This window comes from Monodelphis domestica, chromosome 4 (genome assembly GCF_027887165.1).
Source record: "Monodelphis domestica isolate mMonDom1 chromosome 4, mMonDom1.pri, whole genome shotgun sequence".
Lineage (NCBI taxonomy): Eukaryota > Metazoa > Chordata > Mammalia > Didelphimorphia > Didelphidae > Monodelphis > Monodelphis domestica.
The window spans coordinates 191,960,833-191,982,069 of record NC_077230.1 but is presented as its reverse complement, the minus strand read 5'-3'; the positions used below and the strand labels follow the sequence as shown (position 1 = coordinate 191,982,069).

Here is a 21,237-nt window from a genome sequence, read left to right as displayed (position 1 = left end):
GACCTCTATTCAAAAGCTGGGCAGAGCCTGCTGGAATCTGTGTTCTGTTGGCCTCAGTTGTTAACAATCCACCTGAGTAGGTTGGAGTAGAGTGGTTTATAGTGGTTCCTCACCAGTAGGCTGACCCCTAGGAGATGGAATTTTCATCCACAGCAACTAGGAGGATCATCTTCAAAAGAGTAGAGGATTTCTGACCTGCCTCATTAGAGGGAGTCCTCAATATCCATAGAAGTAAAATTCTGGGCTTTGGAAACAAATTAGGTCTGACTTGAGTTCTTGGTCTGGGTTACTTCGTACTTCATGATTTCACTATTTTTTTCTCTTGGTCCAGGCTTTGGAAGATCGGGTGTGGGACCTATTACAAGAGGCAGACAAGGTAGCAGAAGAGAACAAGGACCAGAGTCAAGTCTATGAGGCCATGGCTGAGACTCTAGGTGATGCCTGGGCAGCCCTCGTCACTGTGCTAGAGAGGAGAAGAGAGCTCCTGAAACTGACTTCAGAATTTTTTGAAAATGCGCTAGAGGTTTGTGTTGGAAAACTCCATTTCTGTCTGTTTCACACAAGGACTAACAAACTAAAATTTAAAAATATTTTTGCTCTATAATTTTTGCAAATGAGCATTTTGTGAAAAGCACCAATATGAAGCACATTTTTCTTCCCATAGTTGAAGAATAATGTTATCGAACCCAGACTTGGTGATGTATAGTAGTAAATGTAGACATTCAGTATAAAACTGGGTAGTAGGGATTGTGTTTTCTCATCTTTGAATGTGGTAGGGCGTGAGAAGAAATTACATTCCTAGGTTCCATTTTTCTTTGGAGCTTCTGAGCTATACAGATGTGGTGACTTATTCCCTCCTGGATTGGGTGAGGAGGTTCCCATGGAATAATAGAATTTCTCTTTCAGGTAATTTCCATACTTGTTTAGACATTTTCAAAATATTATGATGAATGTATAATGATCAACTGTGAGTGACTTAACTATTATCAACAAGGCAAGGATCCAGGACAACCCCAAGAGACTGACTTCTTGGAGATGGGAGCGAGTTGGGAAGGAGAGAGAAAACATAGATTGCAAAATATCAGGATGTGAATATTGAAAAATTATATAGGAAAAATCTAGAAAAATGTATTATAATAAAAAACATGATAAGAAAAAAAATAAGTCTTTCCCTCCAAGGCAGAAACAACCTTCTTTTCCTGCTGTCTGACTCATAGAACTTTGATACTCTCATTCCATTTGGATAATGTTCCATGTTGATTATTTGTAAATGTGTCTTATTTTTCTTAATAGATTGAAAGCTTCATGAGATCAGAGACCCTGTCTCTTCAGAGCCTCAACAATGTCTAACATAAATAGTCTGCTTGCATTTATAAGTACCTACCATGTGCCAGGGACTTTGGTAGATGCTGGAAATTCAAACACAGAGAGTGAAATGATCCCTTCTCTTAAGGAGGCTATATTCTAATTGAGGAGAAAAGAAATATATACACATATATGTTATATGTATTTAAAACACACACAGATGTGCATGTAAGTACAGAATAAATATAAAGAGAATCAGTATAGGGTAGTTAGAAAAGGAAAACCACTAACCCTAAATGAGTTCAGGAAAGAATTCAAGTAAAAGGTGGTGTTTGAGCTACATTTTGATGAAAAAGATTTCTTTGAGTGGAGATGAAGAAAGAATTCATTCCAGATTTGGTAGATGGACAGTACAAAGGCCCAGAAATAGGAGGAGATGGAGGACCAAGTGTGAGAACTGGAGAGAAAGCCACTTTGGCTAAATAATAGAGTGGAGGGAAAGTAGTGACACACCATGGGGCTGAAAAGATAAGTTAGGGCCAGGTGGTCAAAGATTTTAAAAGGAAATGGGGGCTGGGGGGCAGCTAGAACCTAGCAGAGTAGATAGAGCTCCAGGCCCCAGATGCTCCTAGCTGTGTGATCAAGGGCAATTGCTTAGCCTTAACCATTCTTCTATCATGGCACTAGACAGATGCTAAAAGAAACAGTTTATATTTGATCTAATGAGCAATAGAGAGCCACTTGAGTCCTTTATGTTAATAAGTAGACATATAAAATTGCCTACTTATATCAAGTAGGTGCTTAATAAATACTGAAATGAAATGCAAAAATAACAGTTTACACTAAAGAGTATTTTCTTAAGGGTTGTGGCTAAAAGTTTCATTCTTAGCATTAATGAAACTAAAAGAAAATATACTTAACTGCCTCTCCTCTATTCTCCCTCCTACCTTACCTTGTTTCTCTTTAATTCCCATGACTCTTTGAGCTTCCTGATTCAAAATGTGAGTCTCTTTAAAAGCATTATAAATGGGAAATGTCATATTTTAAAGAAAGACAGTTATTGGGAATTTCATTTTTAACTTTCCTGTCAAGTTGGCAGCACATTTATTTTGATGTGAGATTGCTGTTTCATTATGATAAAGTACCAGCTTCAAAGAATATGACATCCTCAAATTCAAAAATCAGGACACAGATCCCAAATATTGAAGCTTAGAGGATTAGTTATATGAAATAAAGACTTTGAGGAGGCATGCTCATGTGTCATGAGCTTGTTTAACAACAAGAAAGGACAGCAGAAACTTTAGACTGTTTCAAAATTTGTTTTTGACAATTTGAGTATAGGTCTAAGAATCCACTTATTTTGTAGCCTTTGTTAGGATAACTTACATTCTTTCCTTTTCCCCCATTCTGGCTTTCCTTTATGTGAAACACACGTTCACATGTACTTGGTTATATACATACTTGATTCTTTTCATATTAGCAAGTGGGTCTGTGTATATGTAATTTAGAAATATTATATCTATTTTATATTATTAACATAGAATATATATATCTATAGTATTCAAAATTTCACTTAATTCCATAGATAATATGTACATATATTTCTTAATTTTATTTTCATTTCTCTCCTCTCCTCTCTTCTGGGGGGACAAAAACATGGAGATGGGAAATTGAGAGAAATATGTGAGCAACAGGAAAAAAATGAGTTTACTTGATTCTGAAATAAGGTAAAAAAAAGATAGATTGGAAATAGTTTATAAAGGACCCTAAAACCTAAATTGAGTAGCTTATTTTTTTATCCTAGAAGCCATAGGAACCTGTCAGATTTGTTGAGTAGAGGTGAGGCATGGTTAATCTGAGCTTAAGAAAAATTACTTTGGGAATAGTATGAAGAATCGACTGGAGTGAGAGATTTGAGGCAGAGAGACTAATTGGAGGCTGTGACAATAATCTCAGTGAGAAGTGAGTCTGTATTAAAAGGGCTCCTATGTGATGAGAGAAGGGCTCAGATGTGAGAGATTTTGTATATGTAGAAACAGCAAGATTTAGTAAGTACTAGCATATGCAGAATGAGGGTGATAGAGGAATCTCATGCCAGGGAGGTTGGGGACTTGAGAGATACTGGGAGTATAGTGGTGTCTTTGGCAAACCAAGAGAAGTTTGGAAGTAAGATGGGTTTGGGGGGAAGGAATAGATAATAATTTATTTTCAAGGAAACGAGGTGAAGGGAACAAAGGTCATTAAGCATCTACTATGTGTTATGCACTGTGCTAAGTGCTTTATAATTATCTCATTTTATTCTCACAACAAACCTGTGAAGTTACTGCTATTAATTTCCTCTTTTTACAGTTGAGAAAATGGAGGCATACAAGAGGTGTTTTTTTTTTTAAGTTACTTGCCTAGAGTCACATAGTAATATGTATCTGAGGTTAGATTTGGATTTGGTTCTTCCTGACTTCAGACCCAATCTTCAATCTGTTGTGCCATATAGCTTCTGAATTTGAGGTGTGTCTAGCATGTCCATATGAAAATGCAGTAGGTGCTGGGTACTGTGAGACTGAAGCTCAAAGGTGAAAATGGAGCTGGATATATAGATCTGTGAGTTATCTGCAGAGAGATTATAATTAAAATCATGGGAGTTGATGAGGTCACCAACAGAGAATATAAAGAGAGAAGAAAGAATGCCCTGGGTTTGGAGTAAACTGACAGTTTCAGGATGTGATATTGTTTTTCAATTTTTTTGTTAAATATTTCCTAATTACATGTAAAATATGTTTAACATTCATTAAAACTTTTTTTGTTCCTAAATCTCTCCCTTCCCTTTCCCTTCCTTGACAAGGCAAGCAATTTGTTATAGATTATACGTATGAAGTTATATAAAACTCATTTCCACATTAACTTTATTGTAAAAGAAAATGCAGACAAAAACTACCAAGAAAAATAAAGTAAAAAAAGTCTTCTTCAATCTGTTTTCAGAGTTAATCAGTTCTCTCTCTGGAAGTGCATAACATTTTCATCTTCAGAATTGTCTTAGATCATTGTCTTGATCAGAATTACTAAGCCTTTCATAGTTGATCATAATTCCAATATTGCTCTTACTTTGATTAATGTTCTCTTGGTTCTTTTCACTTTGCTGTGCATGAGTTCATATAAAATCTTCCCAGGTTTTTCTGGTCTTCCTTCCTCACATTTCTTATAGCACAATAGTATTGTATCATGTTCATATACCACAACTTGTTCAGTCATTCCCCAATTGCTGGGCATCCTCTCAATTTCTAATTTCTTGTAATCATAAAAAGTGCTGCTAGAAATATTTTTGTACAAATGGGTCCTTTCCCCCTTTCTGTTATATTTTCTTAGCAAGAAAAGGAAATAACAAATAATTTTCTAAAGATGGGAGCCTCAATATTGAGGGAGCTTAGGAGGGACTTCATGTAGGACGTAGTACTTGAGTTGAATCTTGAAGAAATCCAGGGATTACCAGAGGTGGAAATAAAGTCTTCCAGAAATGATCAAAATGCAAAGGCAAAGAGGTGGGAAGTAGGCTCTCATGTACAAAGAATAGCAAGAAGGCCAGTGTGGTGGGAAATAGAATGCATATCACAATAGTAAGACCTTGGTGAAGGTACAAAATAGTGGAATTTTTTTCCTTCAAATGACCTTTTTTGCATTTTTCTTTTCTAGTTTGCAATGAAAATAGACCAAGCTGAAGACTTTCTGCAGAACACTCAAGAGTATGAGAATGCTGAATCCTTAAAATTGCTTCTTCAACTCCATGAACACCATTCTAAAGGCAAGAGATACATTTATTAACACTGAGTTCTTCAAAAGAGCAAATGTGGAATACAGACTTATGGCACTTTTCAATTCTTTTCTTCTAAATATCATGATTAATGTATGGTTCTGATCATAGCAATAGAGCTAACTAAGACTTCCACAAGAGACTGTAGTTATTTTCAGTGAATGATTATTGTAAGGTTCAATTAAGCAAAACCAGTTTTACATAAGATCTCTGGAGAAGGAATAAGTCCTGTTTCATTTAGAAACTAATGTAGCCTTCTATTAAAAAACAACAGCAGCAAAGGCATGTGGATTTCACTTCCCATCTTTCTACACATTTAGGCATGAAAATCTAGAAAAAGATAGCAAAAACTAAGTTTTATATTCTTTGGGGATTAAATTTAGTTGTTTTAATCACATGGGGGTTAGGGGGCAGTGATCAAGGGGATTTAAAATGCTGGCATGTATCTTCTAAATTTTGGTGCCGTAAGGTAATTCCTCTAGTTTTGTTGCTGAGTGGGATGGAGAGGTTGTTAGTCAGAGTCCTCTCCTTTCAGTTCAATCCCAATCACACTGAAATATTCTAAAATGCTGTTTTTAAGGACCTTAAATGGTGCTATCAGTGATTATTTACCATTTGCTAATCATCATGTAATTAGGAAGTTTCAAAGAGCAGAGAAGGTAATTTTTCCTGTACAGATTTTGAGAACCCAACATGCCTATGTGTAATTTTGTCTGACTGTCGTTGTTCAGATCCTTGTCACTGGCTGGGACTATAAATAACATGCAGGGTTCAGTATTAAAATGGGAAATTATGCATTTCTATCAGATTGCAGAAATCTAGTTGGGTTTAAGGAGGAGGAAGCTGAATCACATGAAATTCCACTCAGGAGACTGAAGAGTGAATCGGGCTCAGGTAGCAGAGACAGATTCTATAGTCACAATTCAATCTTTATTGGGCTGACACACTCATCACACAGCAAATTTAACACGGGAGACCTGACAGTGATTGATGCTTTTACTGATAAGAGCTTCATAACTGAGGCCATCAAAGACACGTTTTTGTCAGATAGATAGGAGACCTGGGAAGAGACAGACTTTCCCCAAAGGGTTTGCGGATAGAGGTGGAATGCTGGAAATTAGTCACTGATGCTTCTTTGTTCCCCTCCTTCCAAATGTATTTCCTTTTGAGGCAACAATGAGCCACTTTGCATGGAGCCTCTGGTGTGGATTGAGGAAAGCAGCAAGCAGTCCAGGCTCCCCAGACTGACAGCAGAAAAGAACGCCCTTAATTTTAGTGTCATGGAAGCAGGGCAGAAGGACCTATTGGCTTCTCTGCAGTCTCAACAATGGATGGAATGTTGGTTGAGGGCAAATGCCAGGGCTAGTTTTCCGATGACTAAAGGGCTCTTTAGTCATAGACCCGTAATCCTCATGGGGCAGTTGAAATAGGTCTACTGAAGCAGAGTCCGAAGCAGTAGAGCCTAAAGAAGACACCCTTGGCTTAAGAGCCAAGGGGCCACTAATGGGAAAACTTTAAGCAGACATCTTCATTTGCCTCATCGTTTCCATTTGTAAAATGGGAATGATAAGACTATCTTAATGGGATCTGAAGAGAAGTTAACTACTTGGTGGTGATAAAAAAAAAATCATATCCAAGAACAGAATTTTGAATTTGGCTTTTTTTAAGGGCTTGAGAAACAAATTACTTAAGTCATCCCTTAAACCTTTTACTATCAGCAATAGCACAATTCTGAGATGTTGCTGAGTAAGTCATGAAGGCTTGGCATGATACGGCTACAGAATATGATGGTATAAATGTTGTAAAGGCAACTGAAATGGCTGAATAACAACAACAAAAACTTTAACAAACAACCATGTAAATGTATAAGAATATCCTACACCTCAACTAAATGGTTTCCTTAATTCACTCAATTATGATGTTCTAATCCTCAACAGTGCATGTTATTTAGGATAGAAAAATCCTCAAAATAACCTCAAATATATAAAATTTTTTAAATAATTCATAATGTTTAGATAGTCATATAAGTTAATTATTATTTTCAATTCTATTAGATAAGTTTTATTGATACCTTTTGTTTTTATATCTGTCATTTCTAATATATTTATAATCTTCACCTCCAGAATAAACTGCCCATTATAATCAAGATAGTTCAGCAAAAACAACTGGTAGTATGTTTCTGGCATTGTATATAACATTCTGGTTATTTGGTTCCCCTTGCCTTTGCTGGAGAAAAAGGAGGAAAATAAAAATCATAAGAATTTAAAAGAGAAATTGCAAATCTCTTCCTTTATTGATTAAAGCAGAAAATTGCAATAACTTACTCAGATTCACAGATGCTTAGAGCTGAAAGGAAATTTAATGACCTAGCTTTCCCTCTCCAAAAGTACTTCCACATACTTGAGTATTGTGTGAGGTGTAGGTTGGATCTCACTGTCATTTGGTTTGCCATCTCTTTTTCTTCCAGAACTCTTAGGACGATCCCTAACCCTCCTAAACAAAAGTCAACAACTGACTGAATTCATAGAAAAATTCAAATGTGATGGACCTAATGTGAACTCTGAGTTGATTCAGGGAGCTCATAGCAGCTGTTTGAAGATTGACAGCCTTCTTGAATTGCTACAAGACAGAAGAAGGCAGTTGGACAAGTATCTGAAACAGCAACGCCAGGAGCTGGAGCAGGTGCTGCAGATTTGCCAATGGGATCAAGAGGAAAACCAGGTATTTATCCTACAAGGGATTATGACGATGAATGGCCTCAGCAGAAAGCCATGGGGATTAATGCCTGGAATAGTTGTGTTCAGGAGAGTTTTCTCCATGTTTCTTGGTTATTTAAACCATTTGTCATAAAAAAAAAATTGAGTTTTGTTTAGCGGCCAACTGTTGAGTACCTCAGAAATATGTTTATCTTTCAACACATGTGGATGAGGGGTGCTCAAAATGTAATAGGTTTTGCAAAGTATTAAAAATTGATTTGGTACATGCGCAGTGAGCATACATGGAAAATCAAGCTTGGCCAAAATGATATAATTTTACCTTCCTGTTTTTCAGGCCATTTGGATTAAAAACAAATCAACAAAGAAAAAATAAATTATATCAAAATGATTATATTATTTTACCTTAATATATTATAGACCTTCTTAACCTTTTTCTGTGTGTGACAGATATCTTTGGCAGGCTCATGAAACATATCACCCCCACTCAGAACAATGTTTTTAAATGCATAAAATAAAATGCATAGAATTATAAAGGAAACTAAAAGTTAATGGAAATGAAGATGCAATTATTTTTCTAGTCCAAATTCATGGACACCCTGAAATGGATACCCTGTGGCCTCTAAGTTAAGAAATCCTGATCTTAAAGTTTGAGGTGAAGCAGAGAAGAATTTTCCATACTATAAAATGAATGATTTAAGGGTATTTTTTGCATTTAAGAAAGTTAAGAATATATAAAAAAATAGAAAAAGCAAATACATTTTCATTAGAAAATAAAAAGTCACTGATGCCTCAAAATACAAAACCAAACATTAAAGACTTATAAATGCTCTTTAGTTTAAGTGATAATTATGTTTTCTTAAGTGCTGGAGATTTTCATTAAGTTCATTCTTTGGCTGCCCAATTGCTCATTGCATTTCTTCTTCATAAGAATGTTAATCTTAGCAGTTAGGTGCTTGTTAAGGTCTAGGAATGTATTGTGGGCATGATCATGGTCAGAGGATCACACAAATGACATCCCTATCTTTTGTAGCCTTAACATTTCTTCTCATGCAATGGAGTAATAATTTCTGAGGTCAAGGAGCCTATTTCCCTCCTGAGTGTTCTGTTAAAGCAGATTATTTATTTTAGTGGGTGAAAGGGGATATAAACCACTTCCCTAATGGCCTTGTGAAGTGCTTCTACTAGAGCAATGATTTTTGAAGGAAAACTAGTGTGATCAAATATGACTAGAATTACTGAACCACAGAATATCAGAACTGGAAGGAGCCTTAAGAAGTCATCTAGTCTTGATTATATGAAATTGAAATGCTTCTGCAAAAACAAAATTCATGTGTCTAGGATAAGAAATGAAAGGTTCAAATGATAAAACCTCTTTGTATAAAATTTCTTAGAGAAGGATTTGGTATCCAAGATGTATAGACAACTAATATATATATATATATACATATATATATATAATATTTAACACACACATATATATGTATATATTTACACACACATTCATGCACATATATTTCTTGGCTTAGTGAATTTTTTTTAAACTCTAATGAGTTTAATAATGAATAGCTAGTTGGCATGGTGGATAAAGGGCTGGTTCTGAACTCTGGAAAACTCATCTTCCTGAATTAAAATTTGGCCTCAAACACTTCCTCGCTATGTGACCCTGGGCAAGTCACTTAATCCTGTTTGCTCAGTTTCTTCTCTGTAAAATGAGCTAGAGAAGAAAATGGCAAACCACTCCAGTGTCTCTGCCAAGAAAACCTCAAATGGGGTCATGAAGAGTCAGACTTGACTGTAATTGCTGAACAATGATAAAAAAAAACTAATGACTATAAAAATTTATATATGTGGGTATATATATATATATATATGAATGCATGTATATATATACAAATACATGTATGCATATGCATGTTTTAGAGCTATGAATCAGTATAACCATTTTGGAAAGTAATTTGGAGTAATGCAATTAAAGTGATTAAGAGGTCCATATCTTTTGACCCAGAGATTAAACTATGCTTATATCCCAAGGAGGCCATTGATAAGAAATATAATCATAGCAATATTTTTGTGATGGAAAAGGATTGGAAACAAAGTATAAGCTCATAGATTGGATAGTGGCTAAATAAATTATGGCACAGGAATATATTGGTAGATTACAGTGCAGTAAGAAATAGTGATGATGATGAATACAGAGAAGCATAGAAAGATCCATATAAAATGATGCAGGTTTAACTAAGTAGAACTAAGAAAACAATAAATGCAATGACAACAACAATGTAAGTGAAAAGAATAGCCACAAAACAATAAAATATGAATATTGTGACATTATTGTGAATAAATATGGCACCAGTGAGGAGACATGAAGAGGTTTCCCTCATCACCTTATTCCTTTGAAAAAGGTTGTAGATATAAAAAAATGGTACATTGTATACATTTTCAGACTTTCAATTTATTGATTATTTTTACTGTTATTTTTTTCTTCTTCCTTTTTTTCTTCAGAAATATTAGTTGTTACAAGGGAAGAAGGGGACGAGGGAAAAATACTGAGAAATTCTAATGATATGAAACAAACAGAAATTGATAAAATTGATATCTTGAAAATCACTTAGTCCAATCTTTTTATATTATAGATGAGGAAACAGGCTTAAAAATGTGAACTTACAGATAGTCACACACGTAAGTGGCACCATGGAATCAGGAGAATCTGAATTTAAATCCAACCTCAGACTGTTTTCAAATCCAATTTCAGATACTCTCTAGCTGTTTAACCTCAGGAAAGTCACTTGGCTTCTGTTTGTCTAGTTTTCAAAACTGTAAAGTGGGGATAACAACAGTACATACTTTGCAGAGTTATCGTGAGGATCATAATATTTGTTTATATTTGTAGTTAAAAAAAAGTCAGCACAGTGCCTCTGACATACAGTAGGTGCTATGTATAAATGCTTATTTCCTTCTCTTTTCCTTATTTGTAAGGACAACCTCACAGGATTGTTGTCAGGTTTAAATGAAATACAGAATTAAAAAAAAAATCATGAGAGGCAACATAATTCCATGGAAACAATATAAGACCAAGTATTGAGTGACCTGGTTTCAAATCTCATCTCTGACAATTATCATCTGTGAGAACAGGGACAAATTAATTAACCATCTGTAAAAATGAGACATTAATACCTATAGTGCCCACCTCATAGGGATATATCATGAGACTCCAATGAATTAATGTATGTAAGCTTTCTATAAGCCTAAAAGCCATATATAAATGTCAGCTGTAATTATAATTAACTGAAAATGAAATCTTGATATAACTTCTTGTCAAGAGCTTTCTCCACTGTGTAAAGGCACTTCTAATGGTATGTTTTATAACAAATTTCTTTGGATTGTGTAGAAAGTTGACTAAAAATACTGGAGATGCATCTTAGAGTGGAAAAAAAACATATGGTTGAAAAGTGAAAAATGAAGTCCAGTGAATTGGGTAGCTTCACATAAGGGAAACAAAAAAAAACTTATGTTAAATCAATAATTTAAAGTGAATTCAACTAAATCTCATATATATGTATATATAGCTTAAAAGCCCCAATGTTATTATAGTACAGGGTCATCTACTTAGACTCCCTAAAATGTTCTCCCTTATAACAACTACTTCTGTTCATCACTCATTAACAATAATTAAGCTCTTACTATGTTCAAAGCTCTGTATTAAGTGCTAAGGATACAAAGAAAGGCAATAAACATTAGCCCAGTTCTCAAAGAACTCATATTCTAAACATTTTGATGCTCAATAAAATGAGTCCATCTGTAGGATTCTTTTCAACAAAATACTTCCACCAATCATTTGGCCAACAAGCATTTATCAAGCTCTTATTACTTCCAGGGCACTATGTTAAGCACTAGAGATACCTAGAAAGGTAAAAACACAGTCCTTGCCCTCAAGGAAATGACATTCATTTAAGTATCTTTTTCTTTCATTTCATTTCTTTTCTTTTCTTATTTGTTTCTCTCTCTCTCTCTCTCTCTCTCTCTCTCTCTCTCTCTCTCTCTCTCTCTCTCTCTCTCTCTCTCTCTTCCTTCCTTCCTTCCTTCCTTTCTTCCTTCCTTCCTTCCTTTCTTCCTTCCTTCCTTCCTTCTCTTCCTTCTCTTCCTTTCTTCCTTTCTTCCTTCCTTTTATTTCTTTTATAGTTCCCATAAACTAGTTTAATTTCATTTTCTGAAACTGAATTGTCTAGAATTTCTATTTCATTTGGATATTTTCTTTTTTTTTACAAAATCCTCTATTTCTCTTAAATTCTCAGTTTTGATAGCATATATAAGTGCATAAATAGATCTAGAAATTACTTTGCTGAAAAAGTTTTACTTACAAAGAAAATTTCTCAGGATGTTAGAAATACTTTAGAATATTAAAATTGGACCATCACATCTTATTTTGGGATCTCATTTAATGTAGAAGAAACTCTATTCTCAAAAAAATGACAGTAGAATACAGGTGCTAGTAGCTCCTACCAATATGGTATTGTGTACCAATACATTGTCTAATAATGGATTATATTTCTTTTGTTCATGGTCTCAGCTAGCTGAATTTGGAGAGGCTCATCACCATGATGATTTTAGGATGATGAAAAATTCAGAAACAGCAGCTCTCATAGGTTACCTATTAAGTCATAAAAGGGAATGAAAACTGCATTAGTGGAGATAAAACTAAATCCTTGAAGTATTGAAGAATTAGAACTTAATGGGCATTAGAAATGATCTAATCGATTGGTCTTTTTGAAAATGAAGAAACTGAATCCCAGAGAGGGGAAATTACTTTGTTCAAGTCACACAGGTAGTAGGTAGCAGAACTAAACTTTGAACCACCTTCTTTGACTCCAAATTTAGTACTTTTTTTTACTACATCATATTGTTCATTATATAATACATTGCAATAGTTAAAATCATATGATGATTTTAAAAAGTTCAATATTGACATTGTAACTCAGTAGTCTAGTCTAAAGAACTCAACTCAGTCTTTTGCCATAAATGGAGAATGCAGACCTAGCTTCATAATATTATAGTTTGCTAATGTTCAGTTATATTAACTAAAGAAAGCATTTAAGATTTTCCTCTAAAGGAACCCAGATACTTTCACCAGCTTTCATCACTCCTGCTGATAGGAACCCAATATAAAAGTCCTCCTCCAATGTCTCATGGTGGTCTGAAGATGACCCTGAGACCTTGAAGATATGCTCTGTCTGCTTTTAATATGAAAATGATTTTAAGAGTGAATCTGATAATAAACTATGTCTGCTGTTCAAGTGCTGAATGTATGGACTCATTGCTGGAGGACTGACCTTTTTATTAAATTAATGAATAAATGAGTCAGTGAATGAAAGAAAAACCAATTATTAATTACTTAACATGTACAACTACTGTACAAACTCCTGGGGGAAAAAAAACCAAAATGAGGACTATGTCTTCCCTCAAGGAGTTTACATTATAATGTAATGACAAAGAAAAGCAGTAGCTAAAGAGGGACATTTTCATTACAGAACCTTTGGAAAACAGATTGACATGCTATTTCTAGTATCACATCCTTCTCCTTTGAGACTCAATTTAAGCATCACCTTCTATAACAAAGCAGCCTTTATTTCTGCTCTCCCAACATGCTAATTAGTCTCCCTCCAAAAACTACTTTTGATTTACTTGCTTTGAATTATATGGCATATATTTATTTTGTACACATTATGCTTTTTTAGTACCTTGAAAGCAGGAGTTGTTTTATTTTTTGCATTGGTATTTCTAGCACTTAACATTGTTCTTGGAATATATTAGGCACTTAACAAATACTGATTGGTCAACCAAAAGGTTTGTGAATGAATAGAAATAAACAGATATGTACATGATCATGCTTTGGAATGTGAGAAGGTCCAGCCCTTGCAAGGTTCAGGGGTCCTTTGTACGAGGAAGGTGTTGGTGATGTGAGAGATGAGAGACAGTTAAGATTTTTCCCTGCAGTTAGGTATCACAGTATTATCACACATCCACTTTAGCTTGCACTAATTTTATTTTTATATACCCAAGTAGTACACATATATTTGGCACATAGTTTTATTTTCAACATACATGTTTCCTTACAGATAATGGAATAGGTCATACATTAACTTTTACAAAATTATTTGATTGACATTCTATAATTATCCCATATTCTTTGATTCCATGGACTCTAACAACAGATGCAAAGCTTTGCAGAAGATATATGTGTTCTCATCACTGGGGTTGCTCCCTAGAGGTCACTTCCTAATTGACCCATGAGGTATCAGACATGTGTTTAAACTAAGAAAAATTATTTGTTACACTAACCAATTATATAATCAATCAGACTTCAAAGGATACAATCAACACAACATTGTTGTCTAGCCTGTGGGGTTAAAGGATACAATCAACATAACCCACTTTATAAGGTATACATGGCACATTGCCTAGCCTGCAAAGTTAAAAAATAACCTGGTGAAGTGGAACATACCAACCTTTCCAGGAAAGGCAATTCTCTATATTTTTTGGGGTCACATCCACAACCCCTTATCCAAATAGGTGCATAGGAGTCCTTAGGTCTGATTTTGTAAGTAGAATCTCTTGGCAATATTCTAGGGGGAATTTCTGTATCATTACATAAAAGGGTGGAATTTTCCTGGAACTGAGTGATAATAGTAATTGTAACAATTCCAATAATAGGGGGTGTTAGTAAGAGAAGAGTCACACAGGGGGTCTGAATGGGTATTTCCATCCTTCCTGGGGGCAGCCGTGCAGTCCCCAGGTTCCACCTGTAACCATGTCAGACAGCATGGATTTGATGGCTCCCAGAAGGAATGATTAGTCACTAATATTGGCAGGATGGAAATTTAAAGTTGCATTTTCTAATCATTAAAGAGCAAAATCATGTTTTCTTTCCATCAAAATTGTGTTTTCTTTCTGTTCTGCCTCCTCCTTCTTGGTACCTAATCCAATTGCTTTCTAATAATTAAGAATGCAATATCAGCCAATGAATAGGATAATAACTAACTTAAATAGGAGAATTGTGGATAGATCAATTTTTAAAACTTCCACATTATCACTTTATCTTTATTCCACATTATCACTATCTTTATATCACTACTAATGCAGTTGGTATTCATTACTGTTAGTGATTGTTCCTTCTTTGGGCAAGAATGCCTCCCCCCCCCAAAAAAAAAACCAATGTGGGGCAAACAATGCTCCTTTCCCTACTACGCCCAGGAATTTGATGCTATTTTCTAATCATAGGCTGATGGCAAATAAAATAAATTTTCTGTAATACTTAGCAAGTACAATACCATATTTGAGTAGCATCTCCATTAATACATGTTGATGATTGTGATGAAAGCAAGAAAAATTTTAAATGAATATACAGCCGAAACTTTAATTTTTTTTCTATGTATAAACACTTTTCCATGTTTAAGTGGGACATGGCTTCTAGGCCACCAGGTTATAGGTCACCTTGTTGCTGAGTGACTGAAAACCTATTAATATGAAGTACCTGGCTGATTTTCTTGATAGTCTAAAGTCATTATAATGCAGGTGTGTTAACTCATGAATTTCAGTGTAGACCTTATATGACTTCATGGAAGTAAAAAACCAAAGACTGCCATGATAATGGCTCTTGACATTTCTTGGGGTATAATAAAGCAATGTAGATAATTTTCTCTGGTTTTTGTCAGTTCTTTATCTTAAGAGGAATGGAATCTACATAGTATAGTGGATAGAGCACCAGGTCTGGAGTCTGGAGAACCTGGGTTTAAATCTGGCCTCAGACCCTTCCAAGCCATATGACCCTGGGCAAGTTACTTTGCCCCAGTTGCCTAACCCTTATCTATTCTCTTAATTCTAATGATATCTCCTTTCTAAGACAGAAGATAAGGGTTTTTTGTTTGCTTGTTTAAAGAGCTAATAGAATGTTTTGCTTTAAAAAAAAAAGATGAAATGGGAGGATTTACTTTAACTAAATACTGTTTTGTTTTGTTTTTAAACCCTCATCTTCTTTCTTGAGATTAATACTATGTATTGGTTCCAAGGCAGAAGAGGGTTAAGGGCTAGGCAATGGGAGTTAAGTGACTTGCTCAGACACAGGTAGGAAGAGTCTGAGGCCAGATTTGAACCTAGGTCCTCCTGTCTCAAGCCCAGCTCTCAATCCACTGAACCACTTAGTTGCCTCTTATATTTTCTTTTGAAACAACCAACCCTTCCCAACAAACACTGAAATAGCATTATCACACTAATTAATTCCTATAATACATGCTACTTTCTATTTGTTTTTAACAAAGAGGAATGAGGCATATTGTTTTAGTATTGTCTTTATATTGTTGTAAATATTGTGTTTAGTAGAGGCATGGTGCTCTGCTTTTACTCCCTCCATATCAGATAAATTCCTTACAAATCTTTCCATTCATCTCAAAATTCTTTGAATTTATTCTTTATGGCACAATAATGTTCCATTGCATTTGAATGGAACAGTTGGTTTAGTCATTGGGCACATTTTGTGTTTAATTATTACTTTATAGTAATTTTATTTGTTTAAGAATATCAAAAATTAAGTGAAGAATCATAGTGCTGATTCAACAGAAGAATGACAGGACAGTTTGCTGAAAGATCTCAGCAGTTTTCTGAAAGAGTGTCCTATTCAACATTCATTTGGCAATTGTCTTTTTTGAAGTACTTGTGGCCTAAAGCTTTTGTATCAGAATCTAGTGCCAAATCTAGAAGTATGACTAATTCCCCTTTGTTAGGGGAAGTAAATGACTAAGGATCAAAACTGACAAAAAGATTTCCATCAGCTGCAGCCTCAAACAACAACCCCAAACACTGACTTCCCATAAAAGACTGAATGAAAAATGCAGCTTATTTCTTCTGTTTCTAATAAGAATGGAATGAGTCGATAAGCATAATCACAACACTTTTCTTTATCAATGTTTTTAATATGTATAAATGTGCACTTATTTTAAATAGAAAATGGAGCAGCTGACCTTCCTTTTCAGTGCTGGCAGCATTTTGTTTTGCAGATAATCTGCTTCATTAATGAAAATCAGAGGCAAATTGGGGTATTTTGTGCATAATTAATTATCTTGGCAAGAAGATTTATGAATGTAATTTTTCTCAATTGCTCTAATCAGGCTTATGTGAGACAAACAAATAAATTAAACCTAAGTTATTCATGGTCTTTTTGTAAGAGATTGTGTCAAGGGCATAGAGGAGAACTAAATAAACAAGGATAGAAAACCTGGAAAAATGAGAATTCTCTCAATTGGAAGGAGTTAATGACTTGTCAATTTAGCAGTGTAACATATTACATGATATTTATATGTATTATAGTCTTTATTCTTAACAATTAAAATGACACCAGATATGATTCATTTGTGAACCATTTGCCAGATACAGATCATTGAAAATGTATGTATCTGTATGTTCATGGACCTATATAGGTAGACATGTGTTACTCTTTGAACAATGAAATAAGCTCCTTGTTGGAATAGAGAAGTTTGTGTTTTTGAATGGAGCTTTCAATCATTGGTCTGGCATGTGGCCAGGAGATGGGCAAAACTACTGTGTGAAATCCCTTTGGGAATCAGTTTCATTATCTAAACTAGAGCAGATTTAATAACATTCATAGAATTTCCCTATGAAAAACAGACTGTCTTTAGAGTTCACATCTGAGGACAATTAGTAGCGATATTTAGCTACTATCTTAAAGTTGTTATAAGGAGTATGCAATTTTAAATGTGATAGAAGTTTAAACTAATTAGAGATTGCAAGATGAAGTAAAAGTTACACAATATATTCCATGCCAGACTAACCTCATTTTCCTTTTTCTCAGGGGAATACTATAGACATAATACAACATCTGGGTTTCAACAAGGCATTTGACAAAATCTTTTCAAGGTGTCTCTGAGTATGAGATGGAGAAATAGAGACAAGACCTGGTTGAAAGATTAGAACAAAAGAGTCTTTAGTGGAGAGCCCTCAGGCTCTGACTCAGTTTTAAAATTTGACATCTCTATCAAAGACATGCATGAAGGAATAGTGTCATGCTTATCACATTTGTGAATAACACATTTTATTTTGATAGCTAACATGTTGGATGACAGAACTGGGACCATAAAAGCTCTCAACAAAATGGAATGATGGGTGAAACCTGGTATAATATAACTTATACTTTGCATATTTCAATGGTTCTGTGATCTCATTGACATAAGTATTTCTCTACTGGTGCCAATCATGAACTACTATCTGTGCCTTCTCACTCTATACAATTCCTACCTATGTTCTGGAGGTCTTTTTCTAGGTCTTCTTACATTTTAGGAGAAAAGCGCTGTAACATGAGCTTATTATCCATTTGTTTTCTCTTATTCTTGACTAATGACAAGTCTACCTCCTTTTCATATTATGTTTTTCTTAATATTTCTTATACCACTTCTCCCATGTAAGTTTATCATTGGAAATATACCACAGCCTACTTGTGTATATCTATGATTTTTTTCTGGGACAATCTCAATGTTAAGAAAAAAATGTACTTTTAACAGAGTTTTGCAGAAGGAATCTTCTTAGCAAATCTTATAGCCTTATAGACTAAGAGGGGGAGAATTAATGTCTTCAGAAGTTCTCTATTTCAAACCCCTTATTTTATAGATGGAGAACCAAAGGCCCAGACAGAATATAATTTCCCTAAGGTCAGAGGAAATAAGTGAACCAAATGCTTGGGGATCATATTAAATAACTTTTTGGTCTCCTTCCTATCCCTATTTTTTAAATACAGAAGAAAAAGGGCAAATACAACTGACTCCAGGTCACTTAGTGTGGTTCTATATTAGAGAAACAATGCTCTTAAACTCTCTGCCACTTACACACTTTTCCAGTGCCCTCAGCAAGGAACTGTAAGCATTGTTTGTTTCCTTTCCTGACAATATATTCTACTTGCTTCCATGAACTTCCCTCAGGTAAAGTTAGGAATCAAATTCAGGGCTAAGACTCCCACTCTTGCCTCATGCCTTGATGTACTGGACAAAATTTCAGACATAGACATCAATAAAAAGTAGAGATTCAAATTACACATACTTACAAAGAAACAAGGGTGGAGGGGATAACAGCACTTAATGTGAATGGTCACAAACAATGAACAAAGTTATGAAATTGTGCTATGAGGCACAGCTGTGTAGCCATTTAGATTCAGAGAATTTGAAGGGACCTTAGACAGCATCCAGTTCAATATCATACTACAGATGAAAAAATTTAAGGCCACAAAGCTAATTTGTGGCAAGATTAACACCAGAATTCAGATCATGTTCTATTACTCTAAATCTAATCTTGTTGCATCATATTGCCTCTCAATAGGGCGACCCATTCAAAGCCTTAGTAAAAGCTTTTCTACTACCCATAGTCAAGTAGCAGAGTGTATGTAGTGTTCAAGGAGGACTAGCATTGCTGGTGTGAGAGCATGCCAAGTCCTTGTCAGGGCTGCTCATCCACCTTTGGTGTCCACACTTCACCCAACTGTCACCAAGAAACTAACATGAGCAGCAGCTGCAGCCCAGTAAATGAGCTGAACTAGCTTGAGAGTAATTGATTGACCTCAAATTCATCAGTGAGTTTGGGGATGTCTACCCCAGTTCTATCACACTTACCTAAAAGCAATGTGATAGAACTGATTTAATCAAATTTCTTATTTAGAGAATAGAACATTCATAAATGACAAGATGGATGAATATTATCTAGAATTGTTCATTTACTCTCTCACAGCACATCTTTCCTCAACATATAAACATATAAACAAGAAAACATTTTTTTATTATTTAAAACTTTCCTAAGGGTACATCCTAACTTCAACAGACTAATAAAGACAGGTCAGAAGTCTATCCAGGAAATGGATAAGCCCAACTGTTTAAAAACATCATATTTCTTGGCATGTTTCCCCTGACTCCTCACCTGGTTCCCAGAACTCAGGTAGTAGGAGTCAGTTTGACCTGATCTCTCCACTTGGCATTTCTTATCCTTATAGGTTCATTCCTATTTTTTTACTGAATTACTGAGTTGCCTTTTTTTTTTAATTTGAATTGGCTCTTACGAAATAAATGCAACTGGTTTCTATTCCACAAGAGACTGAGAATAAGAAAAACAAGCTGGTATGTTGGGGTGGGAGGGTTATAAAAGCAACGTGCCTTCGAGATCAAAATACTTACTCCAACTGTCACCTATGGCCATCAAGTATAATTGAAAACAACTGTGTGTCACCTTGATAATTGGAAGAGAGCCTGACAAGAAGCCTAGGGTTAAGAGAGATAAACTCTTGATGACTTTTTTTTCCTTTATCAGTCCTCCTGTCTCTAATAGCATCTGGTTATTTGGCAAGAGTTGTTCTGTAAGGGAAAGGAAAATAATTTAAAGAGATATCTATCTTTCTCTTAAGTGCAGCATTTGTGAAAGGGGTTTGAATTATTTATTGCTGGGATCTCTTCCTGCATCAAGGATTTAAACAAAGGGTCATGAAGAATCAGATTTGCTGAAGAAACAAATACACAAATAAGGCAAAGGTTGATGAGCATAGATGGAAATTCTTGGAATTTGAATAATGGAATAATGATAATAACAACAATAAGAATAAAAATGAATGATTATTAGCATTTATATAGTGCTTATTATGTGCCAGGTATTGTTCCGAGTGCTTTACAATTGTTATTTCATTTGATCTTCACAACACACCCAGGGAGGAAGATATTATTATCCTCATGTTATGGTTGAGGAAACTGAGGCAGACAGCAGTTAATTGGCTTATCATAAGTGTCTGAGACAGATTTTAAACTCTTGACTCCAGAGCCAGTTCTTTATCCACTTAGCTGCTGGGGAAATAAACCTTTCTGAGCCTCTCCTTACTTTCCCTGGACTATCACTGAGTTCTCTGTAGTTCTTGTCTCAATGTCTTGACTTTTGTCCCTGACCACATGCCACATTATGCCATTTCTTGTTTAAAAAAAAAAAAAGTGGGGCTTAAGTTATTCCTGTCCTGTCCTATTTTATTTTATTTTATTATTTTTTTATTCAGTGTCTCTTTTTAAACAGGTAGTATAGTGGATACAATGCCAGATCTGGAGTCAGGAAGACCTGGATTCAAATCCAGACTTACACTTTCCTGGGCAAGCCACTTAACTACTGGCTGACTCAGATTCCTCAGGCATAAAGTGGAGATAATAAAAGCATCTACTTTTAAGTATTGTGAGGATCAAATGAGATAATATTTATAAAGTGCTTAGCACTGTGCCTAACACATAGTAAAAACACTATGTAAATGTTAGCTATTATTATTATTGTTGTTGTTGTTATCATCATCATCATCATCTTTCCTGGTAAAGTATTCTCTTAGGAATATGGCTCTCCCAT

At 35.0% G+C, this 21,237-nt stretch overlaps 1 protein-coding gene across 5 annotated transcripts in view; it reads left to right on the top strand.

The window, feature by feature from the left end:
* CCDC141 (coiled-coil domain containing 141) overlaps nucleotides 1-21,237 on the top strand; it is a 325,959-nt gene that overhangs the window by 56,953 nt on the left and 247,769 nt on the right. For 4 of the 5 annotated variants that reach the window (XM_007494445.3, XM_056794080.1, XM_007494446.3 and 1 more), the window contains 3 exons: nucleotides 332-523; nucleotides 4,990-5,098; nucleotides 7,575-7,828. In XM_007494445.3, the coding sequence (XP_007494507.2) occupies nucleotides 332-523; nucleotides 4,990-5,098; nucleotides 7,575-7,828 (555 nt within the window). The remainder of the gene's footprint in view (nucleotides 1-331; nucleotides 524-4,989; nucleotides 5,099-7,574; nucleotides 7,829-21,237) is intronic. The other variant, XM_056794081.1, reaches the window with a different exon arrangement.